Source organism: Giraffa tippelskirchi, chromosome 2, assembly GCF_054371585.1.
Source record: "Giraffa tippelskirchi isolate mGirTip1 chromosome 2, T2T-mGirTip1v1.2.pri, whole genome shotgun sequence".
Classification (NCBI taxonomy): Eukaryota; Metazoa; Chordata; class Mammalia; order Artiodactyla; family Giraffidae; genus Giraffa; species Giraffa tippelskirchi.
In genome coordinates this window covers 123,139,478-123,161,644 of record NC_137276.1, presented here as the reverse complement: position 1 = coordinate 123,161,644, position 22,167 = coordinate 123,139,478, and the positions used below count along the sequence as shown (strand labels likewise).

Sequence of the window (22,167 nt, the reverse complement as noted above, 5' to 3'; positions counted from 1 at the left end):
AATCTAGATACACCAAATCTGTTTTCTGTATCTTGTGATCACATTAGCAGTTCAATCAGATGTTTCCATTTTTGACTTAATACAAAGATACTACAGAGAATATCTCTATGAACACCATCCATCCTAATGCATGATTGCTTTCAAATTTAAGAAGCAAGTTTCAGCTACACAAATCACTCATCCACTTTCACCTAATGGTTCTTTTTATTGTAAAGAATTATTTACTGCCTACCTTTGTTAGACTTGTAGCTGTTTAGAATCTTTTGATGGGCTTGGAGATGGTTCTCTCTCAGTTACAAAGCTGTCATGTCTTCTACTTACTAGGAATGTGAGGTTTCCAAGTGTTCTCCCTGTGGAATGTAGAATCACAAGTGTCCCACCAGGTAGAGTCTGGTTGCTTAGAGTTTTTAGAGGTATCTTACATGGATTTTAAGGTATGTTTCATTTAAAACTTAAGGACAAAAACAGTCGTGACCAAGTAAATTAGAAGTCCATGGTCACTGATTTAACTTCACATTCATGAATTTGCTGACAGGATAGTCCTTAATGCTGTATTTCAGGGGTTGGCAGCCACAGCCTGTGTGCTGCTGGCTAGAGACTGCCAGGTCCCACCATCACTTCATTAACAGGCAATCTCTACTGCCTCTGCAGCTCCCTTCTTGACAGCCTGGCAGCAGAGTTTGAGCACAGATAAGTGTGAGCAGTTAACCAGCTGAGGTCTGCCCTGGACACAGTCATTAGTTCTGAAGGTAGAGCAGAAGAAGGACGAAAGGGGGGGAGGGGGATGGGAGGAATTGCAAAAGTGAAAATAAGGAGGGACAGATGCACAAAATGCATCCTTTCTACCCCCAAAGTGAGGAAGGCTGGTGGGGAACAGGGGCCTGGATTAACTGGAAAGGGACTGAAGTGAGTGGAGGAGGCTAAGTGAGACTGAAAGCCTTCCAGATGTCTTTTTGTGGAGCTTTAAGTGGCTCTGAACAAAACTGCAACACTGTTGCCCTTGATTTCCCATCTAGGTCCCTCTACTTAATTATCAGCATGACCTGATGTACTTCCTCTCTGACCATGAGTTCATCACCCCAATCACAGCACAACCACCTTTTGAATTAAATCACCAAAAAACTCAATCCCTGCGATTTACTCTGAAGTGTGGATTTTAATGAACTGATCAAAGTGCTATTGTCCCAAGCACAATAGAGAACACTGATACTTTACTTGATTGCAGCACTTTCCTGGAGTAAGAAAAGTCTCAAGGGCCCCTAGGTTCAATCCTTCTCTCCTCTGGTTTATGCCTCCTCCAACTCCACAGGTAGGCTGAGCACAGTAATAGTTCTCAACCAGGGGCTGTTAAGCAGCAACCTCCACCCCCACTCCCCTTGGATTAGTCAGCAATGTCTGCAGACATTTTTGGTTGTCAAACTGGCATGGGAAGGGGTGCTACTGGCATCTAGTGGGTAGAGGCCAGGGATGCTGCTAAACATCCTGAAACACAGGACATTGCTCCACGAAAAAGAATTATCCAGCCACAAATATTAGTACTACTGAGGTTAAGCAAGTCTGAGTTAGAGTGGAATTTATTACAGTAGCATTACCACACCATCCAATATGGCTTCTTCACTTTGGGCCATCGCAGCAGCCCTAAACCTCAGTAATCTTGCATCACAATGAATCACAACCCTGGACACAAGGAAATCCTCTAGGATTGTAGGAATGCAGGAATGAGGATGGGGGCTGAGGAATGATTCCACCTCAGCCTGCCTTCTCCACAATTGCCTTCTCAGCTTTATCATACTCTTCTTCCTCAGCAACCAGAGTACCCAGCCGGCCTGCTGAATGTTGCCAAAATGATTAAGGAAAATATTCCCTCGCCATTACCACTATTTATGATTCCTCTGTGACAAAATAAAAGCTGGTGTGTACAGAAATGCAGGAAAAATTTTGCTCTTTACATTGGGTTTTTTACTGTTGGCCCTTATAAGTTATAAGGTATTCTCTCAGACAGAGACAGTACAGGGCTTATTTCTCATTTTTTGACCTCAGCAGATTAGTAAGGAAGAAGAGGTGGTCTGGAAATATTTATAGGCCTTTGTAAATATACGAAAATGAATACTCCTACAATTGAATTCTTTAAAAAAAAATTCCTTTATCAGTTTTAGAAAGGAAATGCAAAAGCTATGCCCATTCCAAAAGGTAGTATCTATTTTTAGCAGGCAATCTTCTCTAACTAGTTGGTTCTGTTTCAGTCTAGACCTCAAACATAGTATGAAAAACACTTTTCCCTTTACATTATATGGAAAACACATTTATATAGCCATTAGTTAAGAAGGTCTTAGGTTTTTTTTATCTACTAACATGGATTACATATATGAGAGACACCATTTGCATAAAGCCGAGGTAGGTGAATGAAATGATACACAAAAGAAAAATAACAGGTGATGTGATAAAGCTAAGATAACCAAACTGAGTGAAGAACTCCTAACTCAAGCCTTTTTCAAACTAGATGCGAAATGATGCTGAAATCCAACTTAAGAGATATACTTGCAATTCTCTTACCTACTTAGAATATAAGTGCAAAACTATCTAAAATATATTTTAAAATATCTTATTGACATAAATGTTCTTACAGAATTATGCTGGTACTAGTACAGATCTCTAGAGGCTCTTTTCTTGAAAGAGATAATTCAGTATAATGTTAGCCTTTAAAGAGAATATTTTTTTAATATATTAATATGCAAATATTAAATAACATTAAAATATTCTGAGTTTATGACTCAACCCAGATTTTTTGAAAACTTTTTATAAATGGTCAGATGTAAAACATAAAGACCTCTACTTTAGCCACAAAAGTGTAACAAATTTTCATCTCATAAATGGTTTTACAATAATAAGATTAAAAAAATAATGAAGTACTTTCAGATGAACTATTCTATCTGTAATTCTAAAACTTTTTACATTTAAAAAGCATGCTGTTAAATTCATGAGATATTCTACACAGGAGAGTCACTAGAAATCACTTTGCAAACTGCAGGAGGTTAATAATCACAACTCTCTCTAGTTCATAGGGTTTTACAATAATTGCTATTATTGTTACTCCTTACAGTTTGTTGCCTAACATTTCTTTCTCTGAGCTGGTTGCCTTCTTCAGTAAGTACACAAGGCTTGAGAACAAGAGCTTCTGTATGAAAAAACTATTGGCTTAGCAAACTTAAAACGTCAGCCTAATTCTTTGGTACACTCATTTTTAGATTACCTTTTTCAGAAGAAATACTCCACCTTGAATTTAATTTACATGAGGAACCCCAGAAAACCTTATGCCAACAATTGCTTCTTTCTTTAAGAATAGAAAATCAACTGTCCTTCCCTTTTTTGTTTCCTCATAAAAAAATATAGACAGTGAACATTTTTCATAAGCCTATTTCCCTTCTTTCCTTTAACATGAAAATATAAAAGCAAACTGACTTTTATTTCTAAATATGCAATTTCAGCTAATCTCAAAAAGTTAGTTGGAAGCAATGCACAAAATTAAGAGTTCCACATGCAAAACAACAACTGTTACTTAAACCTCATTGGATCCATTTTTATTTGCAATATTCATACTTTTCAAAGTAAAGTTCCAATTTTTAACAAACTTGACTTACTCTATTGCCTGCCAGACAGACCCACAGGATTCTATTATAATTGATGGTAACTACTTTTCCACATACTCCTACTGTTTAATATACACTATTGTCACAATTTATGATGATAAGATCAGCACAAGCCATTGCTCCCTTGTCTGGCTGGCTTTTGCCTATTTAAGGATTAGCCCTTACACCACAACTAATATATAAATAAATGCTTGCTGAATAGTGAATGAGTTTATTTCTGCCATGTTTACCACTCTCCACTGTAACTATATTCTTAACAATCAACAAACAATCTCGGTCCCTTTTGGGCACCTGTATTCTCAATGCATCAATATTCTTTTCCACTTTTAAAAAACGTTTTTGCTGTATTTGCACAACTACCACACAAAAACACAACCACACATCTTCAAACCTCTGATAAACTTAGGTACACATAACTGTGCCAGGTAATTTATTCAACAGAAAATAGCAAGTTTAGTCAATTGGACAAAATACGATGGATTTCCTACTCTTAAGGAAAACATTTCCAAAGAGATTTCCGTTTATTACTAAAGAAAAAATATAAACAGCTGCCCCCTCCAATTAACAAAACTGATCAACACTTAGTTCCAATGAAACAAGACGCATGGCACCATTTTATGCTGTGCATTGTCCCAGGATGGTTAACTATAGAACTACATGACACTGAACTGATTCCTAGAAAGTCTGGTAAGAAACTAAACATATGTATTAAAACACACAGACATTACATATAGACAGATGCATGTGCTTACTATGACCTTAAGATTTCAATTCACAAGTACAATTTTTAAAAAATCCTTACTAGGAATCATAAAAAACTAAAATTCTTGCCTTTAATCTTGAAGTAAGAGAACACTAGTATAACTGGCATACGTCCTCAATAGACACAGAATTCAGTCAAGATCATTCCATGATTTTGTGGAAGGCAGCACTCTAAATGTGTGACATGGATCTGAAGTCTGCGTCCCTAGGTAGTTCTTAGTGAAGTCCTCATTTAGAGTTTGGACAAGATCATTGGTTCTCAAAATGTGGTCCCTGAAGCAGTTCTATCAGCATCACCTGGAAACTTGTCAGAAATGAAAATTATGAGGTAATAGATGGATAGCCTGAATTAAGAAACTGTAAGAAGAGCCTACAAGACTTGTTTTTACCTCCAGGCGATTGATATATGGTCAAGTTTGAGATCCTCTGAAATAGATAAAAGCCTTCTCCAAGGATCAAAATCCTACTGTCATTAGAGCAAATGTATCTTCTAGAACTAGCACTATGTTCAATTAAATGCACTTGATTATTCATAGTAGTCTGAGTAAAATATCACAATCAAACTTACCATATTCTATTATACAGTACTTAAAACTTCACATTTTCACCAGGACAAAATTATATTAGCAAGCTTTTCCCAATTAAGTAGACACTATGACAAACGTTTGATATCATTTTAACTCACGGTGGTGATCTACAATTAAACCCTCATGTTAGTAAGTAGGGGGCTTATTCTGTTGTGAAAAGGAAAGAGATCCTTTTATGCCAGTTAACGTACGTGCATTTTGTATCTATTTCTCAAGACCAGCTGCTACCTATAGTGTTCTCTCACTTTCCCATCCCATCTGTGAGAAATACTGGAAAATAACTCAAAAGTAGGTGCAACAACATGCTGGTGAAAACATGTTTAAAGCAACCCAAATAGTTCACATCAATAGAGCATTTTTGGATTCCCACCTACAGGAAAGGGTAATAAATCAGCAAGCATGAGGCCTCACATGCTGAAAAAATTCTAATCCCCAAATAGAGCTGGTCCTAAAATGTGATGCAATGGAGTCTATTTCAGCAGTTAAGAAGGTGCATAATGTTGTACTTAAGAATCGTAACTCCCAAATATGAAAATGTGAGACTTCCAATGGTATCTTCAACTTTTCTGAGGCTATTACAAAAGGAGAACAAAAATAATCCTTTGAAATAACATAAAGCTTGGATGACTGTCAGGGACCAAAAGGAAAAGCTGTTAAAAACCAGCAGGGGTCAAGTTTAAAAGTTAACTTTTGCTCTCCAAGATAAAGGTTCCTTTTCCACCCAGTTTCTGTTTTGACAGGTGACTGCCTTACAGCAAACTCCATCCCTCCCTCCCTTCCTTTGACACCCTTAAGTCAGCCCCCTTTTCAGGGAAACAAATGCTCTTATCTCTTCACACCATAATTCTAAGGGGTTCTCACTAGCCAAATAAACTGACATAGTCTTAAAAACAATGTCCTTAATTTCTCTCAATTTCGTGAAGAAAATCATTGCAAAAGGCTACAAAACTTAATACTATTTTCCTGCTTCAGGCACACACACAAAATTGCTTTCATTGAGAATCTAAAAAGCATTTATTTTACAGTACTCAGTAAGAGCATATTAAAATCTTCTGCTCTGCCATCCCAGACCTATAAAAAATTTAGTCATGTAGGTGACTAAATCCTGTGTGAAGATGATTAATGCACCCAGCAACCTATTTCATTTCCAATTTTCCATTTTCAAAAATTCCCTGTCAGGAGTATATACATTTCTTAAATTAAATACTTGCCAGTATTTCACATCAAAAGGCTTCCAAAAAACCAAAACAAACTCATAAAAAAGTCACTGAATGCATTTAAAAAAATCCTTTATACAGTACTTGTTATATGTCTTCAGAGCTTTCAACACTTTAGATCTATTGAATCAACTAAATTTACACAAATGCAAGAATGAAACTTTGCAAAGCCTAAGTGTGAATATTTTTTCCTAATTTCTTATTTAGCATATATACATTACCTTCTAATTAAGTTTGGTACTAAATTTCAATGAGATCGAGTGTAAAAAAAAAAAACTTTAGAACCAAACCCAGGCAGAATTCTCTATTCCTCCTCCATGCTGCAATTCTGAGAGGTTACCTGGGCCAAAGACACAACATTTTAAGGCAAGATATGTTAATACAGTTTTAAAGAAACCTGTGGCCTTTAACTTCTTTTGGCTCTCTCAACACAATAAATCTTTTTGAAAGTCAAAACTGTTCACGCTACACTTCATGGACCTAAGGTATGTCAAGTGCTTTTGATATATAGTCATACACCTTCCACTCCATAGAGCTATCAGTAAAATGGCCCTTAAGAAAAGCAAAATAGAAAATAAAAAAGCTCACACTGCCTCCTGCTGTTAGAAGGAAAATTTCATGAGGTCAAAATGGTCCACAAACTGCACAGTGTAATAAAGCAAGAGACTTACGTTTTCTCTTTTTCTCTTCTTTTTTAACCTAATGATGTTTCCTAATTAAAGCCACAAAAGGGCTGAGACACTATTCACAAGCCACCCAAATGTATTGTAGAGAACACTACAAGGCAATGATTTCAGAATTGAAAATCATATCCCCCAGACAAGCTTTAAACAGGATACGTGTTTTAAACAAAGCAGAACAAAATACGAGGAAAGAAAGAAAAAGAAAAAAAGAACACTAAAAACATCACCCTGCCTGACCAGTGGATGGTTACTCCCCCAGATCTTAGCAGTCTTAGCAGCTGGCTTCTCCCCTTCCGGCTCCAAGTCAGCAGAACAGATTCAATATCCAGTTCATCTTAACAGTCAGAGGGTATAGCCATACCCCAGGGCTTCCTAGACCTTGATGATTATTTTCCCTGTTAAGGAGTTGGAAGTAATGTCTCCCAACTTGTCATTCACACTTCTCTCTTCAAAGTCTGACAAACCACTCTTGGGGGCACCAGGCACCTGCCCCTGTCCACCTCAGCCATGATACTGTATTAAATCACTGAATATGAAACACAGAAACACAAACAATAGTTTGAATTTGTTTCTTTAAAAATGACATTTGTATTAAAAATCTTAAAATGAAGAGACAATGATTAACCGCGTGTATGGAATTAGAAATTACAAATTGTTAGAATTATCTTGGTACATCACAACAGTAAAATTTTGCTCTGTGCTTCTGGAGGAACACCCTAAAACAGAAAACCAAAAATTAAAAAAAAAATTATATAAAAGGGGAGCTAAATACCTGAACATTGGAACAAAATGAAGCAAAAAATTTTAAAAAGAAAAAAAAAAATAACCCATTGCATTACAATTACATTTTAAAGGCTGGAAAGAATAAAGAATTCACCGAACAACAGGCCCTATTGTCCTGGCTCCTTCAGGAAGATTATTAAAAGTAAACTGGGAAGTAGTTTGGGGAGGAATAACAGATTCTGGGATCTGATGGGAAGTTCACAGGTTGGCACCGGCTGGAACAGCTGAGTTTTGAAGGCACTCTGCAGACACAGGGGTGCTGGGGGCCCTGAATCACATTTGCGAAGTTTCTGTACTGTAGTTTAAAGAGCAAGTCATCAAAACCATGTATGGCCAACCAATACGAACAAAAAGCTAAATCTAAAAAAACACACACACAACAGTACACACAAAAATGTGCAGATCTGTAACATATTTTTTTCACAGCTGATAAAAAAAAATACTACCGTTCTCCCCCAGACTCCCCCTTGATACAGTAGGTAAACAAAATAGATTTTCCCCCCCCCACAAATTATCAGCAGACACTTTCTGGCACCCCACACTGTATTGGCATCAGTGTTAACAGTCCCAGTTCAGATGTGCAATACTTCAGATTGGATACACTGTAACAAGAATCCAACTTTGCATAGACATCCTCAGAATCGAAATCAGTCACGGGGTTGCCTTTCCAAGCTGGCAGAAAAGGAACCCGATCTTAATTTCCAGCTACTCCTGGAAAACAAGGAAAAAACAAAAGTTTCTTCCTCCCCTCCTGCTCCTTCATTTGGTTCTCCCGGACTTCCTTCCGTGTATTTGAAACTTGGAACTAGAAAAACGGTTGTTGACAGAAAAACAAAAACAAAAAATCCCCCCTTTTCCACCTTCTCCCCGTCCTCTTCCGCCCCCACCCCATTTCTTTTTTTTTTTTTTCCAGACTGAAACTTTCGCCTGCCGGTGTCAAGCCGCCAATACAGGGCCCCAAGGGTTGCTTCAATGGGGAAATATGCGTCAACCAAAATCAATGAGAAACGTACATGCTGCAAAGATCCACATTTCCACCGGTACTCGGACGGTCATGACGGGACAACCCCTCGGAAACGGGCAGAGGCGGGGGACGCGGCCACCGCGGCCAGTCGGGCGCCAAGACTCGCCCCCCCCCCCCCGGCCGATGCAAAGTCATCTCCAATCTCAAAGCCAGAAGAGAAATCACATTTAGAAGAGTCGGGTGCGTTTGGCTTTTGTGCCGGCTCTCGTCGCGCGGCAGCCGCGAGCGCCTCAGAGGATCACGCAGGCCGAGCAGCAGCCCTCATCGCCGTTGGGCTGCGCCGCGTAGTTCATCTGCCGCACGATCTCAGCGAACAGCTCGTCCACCGAGGCTTTGTTTTTGGCCGAAGTCTCCATGAAGGGGCAGCTCCACTCCTCCGCCAGGGCCTTGCCCTCGCCGAATGAAACCTCACGCTCGCCCTCCAGGTCCACCTTGTTGCCCACTAGAATCATGGGCACGCGCTCGTACCGCTTCACGCGGATGATCTGGTCCCGCATGGGCTTGATGTCCTGGAAGCTCTGCTGGTTAACAAGGCTGTACACGAGGATGAAGCCCTGGCCATTCTTGATGTACAGGTCCCGCATGGATGCGAACTGCTCCGTGCCCGCCGTGTCCAAGATCTCCAGCACCGACGGCGATGAGTCCACCTCAATCTCTTTGCGGTAGAAGTCCTCGATGGTGGGGTCGTACTTCTCGATGAAGGAGCCGGTCACGAACTGCACGGTGAGCGCGGACTTGCCCACGCCGCCCGAGCCTAGCACCACCACTTTGTACTCTCTCATGGCTCCGTCGGCGTTCTCGCTGCGCCTGCCACGGCCCCGTCGGGGCTGCGCACCGGAGGAAAGCTGGGCTTGGTAGCTGGACTTCTCTGTCCTCAGCTCTGCAGGAAAAACTCAGGAGATAACCGAGGAACGCAAGGCGCGGAAATCACCAAGCGGGGGCCGGGCGCCGGGCCGGCCGGCGCGGCGGTGCGTCCCTGCAGCGCGGGTCCGGGGCCCCGAGGCAGCCCACGGCGGCAGCAGCAGCCTGGGCGGCGGATCGGGAGGACAATGCCGGCAGCCGGGGCTGGGCGAGGGCTGCAGCTTCTCTCCACAGCAGCTCAGGAAGGCGAGGAGGAGGCGGCGGCGGCGGCGGGCTGCGGAGGCGGCTGCTAATTGCGCGCCGGGCCGGGACGCGCGTGGCATGAGTCCCCGCAGAGCGTGCGCCCACCGCGGCGGCCCTTCGAGCTCTCTCCTGCAGCCTCCGCGGGGCGAGGGCTTCCTACTCGCCGCGCGCAGCCCTGCCCGCCCCGCCCTGGCGAGCATGCCCAGTGCGCCGCTGCCGGCCCCGCCCGCCGGCTCCCCGGCTCCTGGTTTTCCGGGGGGCCGGGCAGGGGTGGGGCTGTAGGCGGAGCTAGCGATTTGATTCAGGACTAGCGGATTCGGGATAGGCACTAGTATACGAGCCGGAGAAATGTGTGGGGGTGTATGGGTGTTAAGAGACTGGTTGGGGCAGCTCCAGTGGGAGGACAGAGGCCGCCTTCCTTCGCCGACTTGGCTTTAGTGCATAGGAGTCCCGGCTCTATGAGAAGACAGCCGGCGCCGTGGGCCACCCCGGGAACAGGCTGGTCTCTTGACGCTCCTTTTATCCAAAGCTTGTGGACTTCACTCCCCGAGCCCCCGGCGGGTGTGCGTCCCGAAGGCCGAGACCCAAAGAACATTTGGGTGTATGATAGACGGGCAGAGCATTTTCCCACACTCTAGGCGTGGCCCTTTCTATCCAGCCTTCTCTGGCGGACTCTCCACGCACTTCAACCCTCAGACAAAGAAACCTGTCCGGATGAGGGAATGGGCAGCATCAAGTGATCTGGGCGGTCTCCAGGCTGGGACTCAGAAGACCCCACCCACCTCCCCACTCGGCTAGGGCCAAAACCCGGAGAGTGAATCACAACTCATCCACAATCAGCCCGGGTGCCGGTAGCTAGTCAGGGCATGCTCAGTGGGCGGAGTAGGTTTGGGGGTTTGGAAGTAGGAAGCTTGTGCACTGCACACCCACGCTCCAGCTCAAATTACCTCTCCCAGTCTCAGGACCCATTGGTCCTGGGGCGCAAATCTCACACCCTCGAATGTTCTTCCATTGGCTACTGCCAAGGTTTTATCAGTTTGGGCCGCTTCATTGGCTAAAAAGTAGCCTCCGCTCGTGATTGGTTATTTATAGAGATTGAGTTGAGAGGCGGAGGCACAGCTGTTCTTTCTCTGCTCTCCCCCGCCCCCTTCCTCCCACTTCCCCAATCTAGTCGTTTTGAAGCTAAGAGTAAAAAAATAAAAGGAATTTAGGCGGAGAGCTCAGAGCTAAATATAGTCCTTTGCTGGTGTTTTCAACAGTCTGACTTCTAGGTGCCCAGTCACGACTGTCCGTTAAAGGGAGCTGGTTACAGTTTTTGGTCCTCAAGAAATGGCAAAGTTTCCAAGGTGGTTCCCCTCCACCCAGGGAGGGGGAGGGGCTAGGATGTGGAAATGGGCCACACTGAATTCAGCTCACCCGGTGGGGTGGGGGAATGCCCAGGCTTGCCGTTGGTAAACATCTTTGCTTTGGGGAGGGCATTCGCTAAACTGGGCTTGGCTCCTACTCACAGGAGCTACCAGCGAGATGCCTTGGCTTGTTCCAGGTCTCTCCTTTCTCGAGGAGAGATGTCAAGACCTGTCAAAAGGCTAAGCAATGCTAGCGTGAGCCCCAGGGTGAAGGGGTGGGAGGGGACCGAGCTGCATCAACCCTGGCTTGGTATCCTGTCCACACCACTTCCCACTGGTTTAACCATCTGCATTGGAGGGATAAAAGAAATGGTGTGCTAATGTTTGGTTTCAGTGCCTTAGTCCCGTTGTGACTCAGGGCCGCGTTGCGAGTTAACCTTCTTTGAACCTCTAGCTATAGCTCGTAGAATGCACAGCTGCAACTTGAAGTCCTGGCCATGGGACCCAACGTGTCCTGGGCAGCAGCCAATGCCTTGGGTGGGCGGAGTCCATTCCTGCGCATGGCTCCACTATTTAGTGGAGAGAGGGGTTATCAGAGTGCTTGGCTAGTTAACCTTTATATAATTCTCCAGAAACCTTCAAGGCAAACTCACCTAATATAGGTGGAGCGAATCTCACGTTTACCCAGTTTAATGTTTGCCAGGGGTTTTACATGTGCTATCTTATTTACTCATCATAAAAATACTAATTATACCTATTTTAAAACTGAGGAAACTGAGACCCTAAGATGTCACCTAACTGGCATAACTGGCATGAAATTTCACAGCATGAGTGGTTACGCTGGGATCCTGATCCAGGTGTTTGGGTGCAGAACCTGGTCTTGTAACTATTAGGAATACTACTTTCTAACAAGAAAGTTTCCAGATTGTACTCTTTCTTAGGTTGACTTTTGAGGTAGTATGAACAGACTGGCTCTTAAGCCCAAGCTAGAGGGACCTATGTCCACCCTTTGACTCTTCTGACAGTGCCCCTTCCCACAGGGTTAAGGAGCTAGAACCCACGTCCAGACCATGCCCCAGCTGGTCAGAATTCTGTAATCCCCTCCCCATATAGTACCAAACCCTCTCCTAGGATCTGCTTAGACCTCTGAACTCACCCCTGTGTGCAGTAAGGGGTCTTTGCTGGAGTGCAGATGGTGCTTGGACCCATGAGCTAAGGCGTGACCTCCCAGGCACTTTGGGCCCCCACTTAACTGCAGGAAGAGGGGTGCCTTCTAGTCAGCTTTCTCTTCCCTGCCACTTTCCAGCCTGGCTCTTGGAGAAGTCTAAGAATTTGTGATTCACACCTGACCATCCAGGTCTTGCAAAGAAGTATTTGTCAAGGTGGGAGGACAGATCATATTTTAACACTGTGTTACCTTGATTTTAGGGCTTCTCTGGTGGCTGAGACAGTAAAGCATCTGCCTGCAATGCAGGAGACTCGGGTTCGATCCCTGGGTCAGGAAGATCCCCTGGAGAAGGAAATGGCAGCCCACTCTAGTACTCTTGCCTGGAAAATCTCATGAATGGAGGAGGCTGGTAGGCTATAGTCCATGGGGTCACAAAGAATCGGTCACGACTGAGCAACTTCACTTATCTTGATTTATAACTGAAATAACTAGAGTAATGCTACCTGGGCCTCTGTCCTCTAGCCCACAGATGTTAGGTGTGGTTCTGAGTACGATATAGTAGAAAATACTTTGTCCTTATGGGCCAGGTGTCTAATCTCAAGTATTACTTATCAATTATTATCTGAGACCTTGGGAAAGCCCCTCAAGTTGCTCCCAACCTTAGTTTCTCTATCTCTAAAGTGGTGATAATAAAGTTTGTCCCACCCACCGAGCTACCCAAGGAACCTTGGAGAATATCTGATGACCAAACGCTTCATTTTACGTCACAGTCAGTGAGCAGAATTAGAACCCTGGTGTCCTGGCTGCCCCTTTTCAAGGTGCCAGCCTATACTCAGGGATAATAATTAGCAAATAATGGATGGAAACATGCTTTTAAAGCTGCAGTGCACCATATATTCATGACAATTACAACCCAGGTGTCTTGACAGCTGTATCTAGAAGAGACCATCTTCAGGACTCTGGGTAGTCAGGCAGATGGGTATTTTTGGATCTTAGTGGCCTCTCTGGTACCAAAGAGTTGCCACACTTTGAATCTTTCCCATTAAGGATTCTTTGATAACAATTTTTATTACACTCAGATAGTCTCCCTCAGAAAGATTTCCACTGGGGCTTTGGGATTCAAAATGAAGTAATTAATGAAATTACTGATGCACAAATTTTTAAGGTTGATCAGTTCTTCCTGTGAAATTTGTTAGGAGTCTTTGTGTACCTCCCTTATGGTATAATCCTGTGTCATATCCAATTATCCTGTACCATAATTATTTACATGTCTGTATTGTGTCACTGTGTGAATTCCTTGAGGTCAGAGTCCATACCTCGCTTATCTTTGGAGCCACCTCTGTCCTCCCCCCAGTAAGAGTGCCTACATAGGAGTCCCTCAATTAACTATTTATGGGTATACAAACGGCATTTTATCCCTTTCCCAAACTCTCTTTGTGGTAAAAGATATACTAATTCTTGGTGAGACAAAACACTTCCTGTATCCTTAGAAAACTGTAAAATACTAATGTTTCAGTCTCCCTGAGTCTTAAAGATGCTGGAGTGATAAAGTCTACCCTTATATGGATGGAAACACTCTCAATGCTGTCTGGCGTGGTTCTGAGTATTTGGGAAAAAATACCAAAGCACCCAGTAGATAAACTCTTACTCTGAAGATTTCAAACGTTTGTGCAGATAACACACAAAGACACCTCTAGAAAACGATCTGAAGTAAAAGCTAACAGATTAAGAACTACTTAATCTTTGGTATTGACTATTATATACACAGTGATCCCTGCCTGGCCTTGCTTACACAGTGAGCTTCTGTGACACTGGTTTTGGGCCTTCAAAGAATTAGAGGGTTTGCTAGAATATGAATCTTTTAAGTCCTCCAGAAAATAAGTACCCATCTGTCCTCATCATTTATACAAAGTGGAGGTTTATTTCATCATGTTCATAGTTTTAGCTGGCTTGACCTGTAGATAAACAAATAATTCTAAAAAAAAATTCTAATTTTGAAAATATCAGGGGTAAGTTGAGAGTGACCATGTATCATTATTTTAAAGGGATGTTGCTATAAGACTAACTGTGCCTTTCAAGAGTTCTCAGTAAATATTTGTTAAGTACCTGAACATGTTATAACCAGGCATCCACAAGCAGGCTTAAGATGTTTTATTTTATCAGTGGTCTTTAAAAAATAATCTCCAGTTATGCCCCTAAAAATATTCATTAGTCAACCAAACCATCATCATTTCATACTCTTCATATTGCACTTTAGGCAGCCAACTTGTAAGAACAATGACTTGTACTCCTTGTAATGAGATTTTATATCTTAAAAAATGTTCTAAAATCCTAGCATGGTAATTAAAGAGAGGCAAATGTATGCCTGGTTTTATAATTTCACTGTTTGCCCCTTATGTGTACTCTGATTGGATTTTTTTCTCCTTTTAAAATTATTTTTCAAAGGAAAATGTAGGTGAGTTAAATTTTAAATTAAATAACCTCTTAAAATCAGTCAAGCTTTTTACAAACGTTTTTGTTAGGCCCAAATAAAGAAATAGAAAAATCAAAATAACTATTGTCTCAAGGCTATCAGATTAGAATTAAATATTATCTCACCATATACATTAATGTGCTATGTTATTTTGATAATAAAAACCACTCATAACTCCATAAAAATGTTATCCTGGGCTGAAGTGTTACACACATGTAGGCAACTACCACACAACTACTCAGTGGATTTGAGTTCTATCATAGAATCTTACTAATGGTTTGGCCTACTGTCATTATTTTACATGATTTTTTTTTAAAACAAAAATCTTTTCTAAGATAAATGAGCTTACCTTCTCTATAGGGTTGAGATTTGCCTGAGACCCTGATCTGTAGAGAAAAGAACAAAATGGGCTTAGAGCACCACTTTTATGTGATGAATATATTCTCACTCAAGGGAAATTTTAAATTGATTTCATTGATCCTATTTTTCATGGTTGAAAGCACAGTTACACATCTTAGTCTGTCTAAGATTTGTCTTCTTAGACCCAGCATCCCAGAGAAACAAATGCAGCAAGAATAGAAGCAATGCCTTAGATCCATTAAAAAGCGCTTTCTTCTTGTAAAATTGTCATTATATGCAGATGATATGATACTATCTACAGAAAATCCTAAAGACTCCACACAAAAACTACTAGAACTAATGAATTCAGCAAGGGAGCAGGATACAAGATTAACATATAGAAATTAACTGCATTTCTTTACACCACAATGAAATATCCAATGGAATGTAAAAAAAAAAAAGGTACCTTTTAAAATTATATCCCCAGACATAAAACACTTAGGAATAAACCTAACCAAGGATGTGAAAGACTTATATGCTGACAACTATAAAACACTTATAAAGGAAACTGAATATTATTCAAAGAAATGGAAAGATATTCCATGCTCTTGGATTGGAAGAACTGATATTGTTAAAATAGCCATTCTACCCAAGGCAATCTACAAATTTAATGTAATCCCTATCAAATTACTCAGGACATTTTTCACAGTGGTAGAGCAAATAATTTTATTCCTATGGAACGTGAAAGACCCAGGATTGCCAAGGATTAGTGAAGAACAAGAAAGCAAGAAGCATAAACTTCCCAGACTTCAGACAATACTACAAAGCTACAGTAATCAAAACACTGTAGTACTGGCACAAAAACAGATATATGGATCTACAGAATAGAACAGAGAGACCGAAATAAACCCATACACCTACAGTCAAGGCTTCATACTCCAACCCAGGCATCAATAGTACGGGAACCATGAACTTCCAAATGTGCAAGCTGATTTAGATAATGCACAGAAACCGGAGATCAAATTGCCAACATCCATTGGATCACTGAAAAAGCAAGAGAGTTCCAGAAAAACATCTGCTTTACTGACTGTGCCAAAGGCTTTGACTGTGGATCACAACAAACTGGAAAATTCTTCAAGAGATGGGAATACCAGACCACCTTACCTGCCTCCTGAGAAATCTGTATGCAGGTCAAGAAGCAACAGAACCGGACATGGAAAAACAGACTGGTTCCAACTTGCGAAAGGAGTACGTCAAGGTTGCATATTGTCACCCTGCTTATTTAACTTCTATACAGAGAACATCATGAGAAATGCTGGGCTGGATGAAGCACAAGCTGGAATCAAGACTGCTGGGAGAAATATCAATAACCTCAGATATGCAGAAAGCGAAGAGGAACTGAAGAGCCTCTTGATGAAAATGAAAGAGGATAGTGAAAAAGCTAGGCTAAAACGGAACATTCAAAAAACTAAGATCACGGCATTTAGTATCATCACTTCATGGCAAATAGATGGGGAAACAATGGAAACAGTGACAGACTTCATTTTTGGGGGCTCCAAAATCAATGCCGATGGTGACTGTAGCCATGAAATTAAAAGACGCTTGCTCCGTGGAAGAAAAGCTAGACAGCATATTAAAAAGCAGAGGCATTACTTTGCCAACAAAGGTCCATCTAGTCAAAGCTATGGTTTTTCCAGTAGTCATGAATGGATGTGAGAGTTGGACTATAAGGAAGGCTGAGTGCTGAAGAATTGATGCTTTTGAACTGTGGGGTTGGAGAAGACTTTTGAGAATTCCTTGGATTGCAAGGAGATAAAACCATTCAATCCTAAAGGAAATCAGTCCTGAATATTCATTGGAAGGACTGATGGTGAAGCTGAAACTCCAATACTTTGGGCACCTGATGTGAAGAACTGACTCACTGGGAAAGACCCTGATGCTGGGAAAGATTGAAGGCAGGAGGAGAAGGGGATGACAGAGGATGAGATGGTTGGATGGCATCACCGACTTGATGGGCATGAGTTTGAGTAAGCTCCAGGAATTGGTGATGGACAGAGAAACCTGGAGTGCTGCAGTCCACGGGGTCACAAAGAGTGCCAAACAACTGAGTGACTAAACCAAACTGAACCTACAGTCAATTAATCCTCACCAAAAGAGGCAAGAATATACAATAGGAAAAGCACAGTTTCTTTAGCAAGTGGTATTGGGAAAGTTGGACAGCCAGATATAAATCAATGAAGTCAGAACACACACTCTCACCATATACAAAAATAAGCTCAAAATGGCTTAAAGACTTAAACCTAAGACATGACATCATCAAACTGCTAGAAGAGATCACAGGCAAAACATTCTCTGATATAAATCATACCAATTTCTTAGTCCCCAAGGCAACAGAAATAAAAAGAAAAACAAACAAATGGGACCTAATCAAACTTAACAAGCTTTTTCACAGCAAAGGAAACCATAAATGGGAGAACATTTTTGCAAATTATGCAACAGACAAGGGGTTTCCAAAATATACCAACAACTCATACAACAACAACAACAAACCAATCCAAAAAGAGAAGACCTAAACAAACATTTTTCCAAAGAACAAATATAGATGGCCAATAGGCACATGAATAGATGCTCAACACCACTAATTATTAGAAAAATGCAAATCAAGACTACAATTAGGTACTACTTCACACTGGTCAGGATGGCAATCATGAAAAAGTCTAGAGATAACAAATGCTGAAGAGGGTATGGAGAAAATGGACCCTTGCTACACTGTTGGTGGGAATGTAAGCTGGTTCAGCCACTGTGGAGGTTGGAGCTTCCTCAGAAAATCAAAAATAGAATTACCATATGATCCAATAATCCCACTCCTGGGAATATATCCAGTCAAAACTATAATTTAAAAAGATACATGCATCCATGTTCACAGCAGCACTATTCACATAACCCAGACATGGAAACAACCTAAATGTCCATCAACAGATGAATAGATAAAGATGATATGGTACATATATACAATGAAATACTACTCAGCCATAGAAAAGAACAAAACAAAGCTATTTGCAGCAATATGGATGCAACAAGAGACTATCACACTAAGTGAAATAAGTCAGAGGAAGACAAATACCATATGATATCACTTATATGGTGATGAGACACAAAAGAACCAATCTAGGAAACAGCATCAGGGACATAGAGAATAGACTGGTGGTTGCCATGGGGAAAGAATGAGTGGGAGGTTGGGGTTAGCAACTGTATGCTTTTATATATAGAATGGATAAACAACAAGGTCCTATTGTATAGCACAGAGAACTGTATTTAATAGCCTATGATAAACCATAATGGAAAAGATTATAAAAAATATCTCTTTATAACTGAATAATTTGCTATCCATCAGTAATTAGCACAACACTGTAAATCAACTAAAGTTCAATAAAATAATAAAGTTAAAAAAAACAAAAGAACTTTCACTTGTTTTTTTGTCACCAACCACAAGATTAAAGGAGGCTCCTTTTCTCTTGCAGGGACAAAAATCCATCACTTCCCTTGATGCTGGAGGAAGCCTATCATTCTTTCTGCAGCAGTGCCTCCAATAAATCCTTCAAACTTTGTGGTTTTGATGGAGACAATGAGAGTCTATACTGAGGGAGAGGAAGCTTCCTCTGTAAATTACCATTAGCCGTCAGGCTTGGTTTAAGAAATCTGCCAAAGGGGTTTCTATTTTACTTGCAGTTATACTATCTTGTGATAGAAAGTTTCAGAAAAGGATCTGTGGTGATATCTTAGGAAGATAACACTAGAACTGCAGAATTCAGGCTATTTAAATAATTTTATGATTATTGTATTCAGTTCTGTTGTAGAAGTTTGTTACTCTTCTGAAGATTTTTTTCTTTGTTTTAAAACTTACATTTAAAAGAAAGATTACTGGCCTATTATTCAACTATGGCAATGTGAACATAGTACCCCTGAAGTATAAAAACTAAATCCTTTCTGTTAAGGAATTTATGTCCTTAAAAAACCCTTATTGCCATGTAGAATATAATTATATAGAATTATTAAAAAGGAGTGATCCTAGGAAACTTAGCAAACATTTCCATGTTTCACGTAAACTAAATGTTTTAAACAAGCAGTTGGCAAACTTTTTTTTTAGTAATGAGCCAGAGAGTAAATATTGCAGATTTTGTGGGCCATACATCTCCATTGCAACTACTCAAATCTGCCCCTGCAGTATAAAAGCAGCCAGAGACAATATGTAAATAAATACACATGATTGAGTTCCATAACACTTTCTTTACAGAAACAGCTGGTGGGCTGCATTTGGCCCACAGGCTCATGGTTTGCCTGTCTCTAAACTATGTATTAAAAAAATATCCTCATTTGTTGCTGGAGGCCAAACACTCTTACAATCAAAATGAAGTACTAATCTGTCATTGGCTATAGCCATAACTCTTGACTTCAATCTATAGTAAAAGTGAAAGTTGCTCAGTTGTGTCCGACTCTTTGTAACCCCATGGACTATACAGTCCATGCAATTCTCCAGGCCAGAATACTGGAGCGGGTAGCCTTTCCCTTCTCCAGGGGATCCTCCCAACCCAGGGATCAAACCCAGGTCTCCTGCATTGCAGGCAGATTCTTTACTAGCTGAGCCACAAGGGAAGCCCTTTAATCTATAGTGAAATACTACTCAAATAGTGAATATATAGACACAATTCGATATAACTTTAGGAAATTCTATATAACTTATGAAATACTCAGATTTATATTTTTACGCAAGTACTTTAAATTTGTTTTCAATAGTTAAAGTAGCACCCATCTTTTGTTGGACTTCTCAACTTTTTCTTATTAATTTATAATTGTTGACTATGTATTATGGTTATGTTATATAATAAGGATATTAACCTCTGATAATCATGTACTTTGAAAATAACTTTGTTTGTTATTAGCCCATGTTTATGCTTTTTCATTAATATTTAAAAAAAATATTCTATTTGAATTTATTGACTTTTTTCTTTTGGGTTTTCGTTTGGAATTTCATGCCACAAGTATAAAGCTGTCTTACACTCCAGATGTTTGTAAAACTAGTGTTATGTAAGTATTTATAAATGTGACCACATGGATCACAGCCTTGTCTAACTCAATGCAATTATGAGCCATGTCATGTAGGACCACCCAAGACAGATAGGTCATGGTGGAGAGTTCTGACAAAACTTGGTCCACTGGAAAAAGGAATGGCAAACCACTTCAGTATTCTTACCTTGAGAACCCCATGAACAGTATGAAAAGGCAAAAAGATAGGACACTGAAAGATGAACTCCCCAGGTCGGTAGGTACCCAATATGCTACTGGAGAAGAGCAGAGAAGTAACTCCAGAAAGAATAAAGAGACGGAGCCAAAGCGAAAACACTACCCAGTTGTGGATGTGACTGGTGATGGGAGTAAAGTCCAATGCTGTAAAGAACAATATTGCATAGGAACCTGGAATGTTAGGTCTATGAATCAAGATAAATTTGAAGTGGTCAAACAAGAGATGGAAAGAGTGAACATCAACATTTTAGGAATCAGTGAACTAAAATGGACAGGAATGGGCAACTTTAATTCAGATGACTATTATATCTACTACTGTGAGCAAGAATCCCTTAGAAGAAATGGAGTAGCCCTCACAGTCAACAGAAGAGTCCAAAATGCAGTACTTGGGTGCAATCTCAAAAATGACAGACTGACCTCTGTTCATTTCCAAGGCAAACCACCATTATCACAGTAATCCAAGTCTATGATCCTACCACTAATGCTGAAGAAGCTGAAGTTGAATGGTTGTATGATGATCTATTAGATATTTTACAACACCCAAAAAAGATGTCCTTTTCATTATAGGAGACTGGAATGCAAACGTAGGAAGTCAAGAGATACCTGGAATAAAAGGCAAGGTTGGCTCTAGAGTACAAAATGAAGCAGGGCAAAAGCTTACAGAGTTTTGCAAGAGAATTTACTGGTCACAGCAAATACCCTCTTCCAACAACACGAGAGATGACTCTACACGTGGACATCACCAGATGGTCAATCCCAAAATCAGACTGATTATATTCTTTGTGGCAAAGATGGAGAAGCTCTATACAGTTAGCAAAAACAAGACCAGGAGCTGACTGTGGCTCAGATCATCAACTTAATGCCAAATTCAGGCTTAAATTGAAGAAAGTAGAGGAAACCACAAGACAGTTCAAGTATGACCTAAATCAAATCCCTTACGATTATACAGTGGAAGTGACAGATAGATTCAAGGGATTAGATCTGATAGACAGAGTGTAGGAGGAATGAGGATGGAAGTTTGTGACATTGTACATGAGGTGGTGATCAAGACCATCCCCAAGAAAAATAATGCAAAAAGGCAAAACGGTTGTCTGAGGAGGCCTTACAAATAGCTGAGAAAAGAAGGGAAGTAAAAGGCAAAGGAGAAAAGGAAACATATACCCATCTGAATGCAAAGTTCCAAATAATAGCAAGGAGAGATAAGAAAGCCTTCCTCAGCGATCAATGCAAAGAAATAGAGGAAAACAATAGAATGGGAAAGACTAGAGATCTCTTCAAGAAAATTAGAGATACCAAGGGAACATTTTGTGCAAAGATGAGCACAATAAAGGACAGAAAAGGTACAGACCTAACAGAAGCAGAAGATATTAAGAAGAGGTGGCAAGAATTCACAGAAGAACTATACAAAAAAGATCTTCATGACCCAGACAACCACGATGGTGTGATCACTCACCTAGAGCCAGACATCCTGGAATGTGAAGTCAAGTGGGCCTAAGAAAGCATCACTACGAACAAATCTAATGGAAGTGATGAAATTCCAGCTGAGCTATTTCAAATCCTAAAAGATGATGCTGTGAAAGTGCTGCACTGAGTATGTCAGCAAATTTGGAAAACTCAGCAGTGGCCACAGGACTGGAAAAGGTCAGATTTCATTCCAATCCCAAAGAAAGGCAATGCCAAAGAATGCTCAAACTACTGCAAAATTGCACTCGTCTCACACGCTAGCAAAACAA

The 22,167-nt window shown here is 40.9% G+C and overlaps 1 protein-coding gene and 1 long non-coding RNA gene across 3 annotated transcripts in view; both read right to left on the bottom strand.

Annotated features, from left to right (window-relative positions):
- Positions 1 to 267: 267 nt before the first annotated feature.
- The window catches only part of LOC145522864 (uncharacterized), a 30,018-nt gene continuing 8,118 nt past the window's right edge, over positions 268 to 22,167 (bottom strand). Inside the window, exons 2-3 of the long non-coding RNA XR_014066198.1 lie at positions 15,144 to 15,180; positions 268 to 350 (exon numbers count right to left, since the gene is read on the bottom strand). This is a non-coding gene — a long non-coding RNA (uncharacterized LOC145522864). The remainder of the gene's footprint in view (positions 351 to 15,143; positions 15,181 to 22,167) is intronic.
- Positions 8,571 to 9,974, bottom strand: RAP2B (RAP2B, member of RAS oncogene family). Of its 2 annotated transcripts, XM_081531946.1 has the most exons (2): positions 9,351 to 9,974; positions 8,571 to 9,299 (listed from the first exon to the last, which is right to left on the bottom strand). In XM_081531946.1, exons 1-2 carry the CDS (start codon positions 9,483 to 9,485, stop codon positions 8,934 to 8,936), a joined length of 501 nt encoding a protein of 166 aa, XP_081388072.1. In that variant the 5' UTR covers positions 9,486 to 9,974; the 3' UTR covers positions 8,571 to 8,933. The 2 variants fall into 2 exon arrangements, with proteins under 2 accessions (XP_081388072.1, XP_081388064.1); XM_081531938.1 differs by having other exon boundaries at positions 8,571 to 9,974.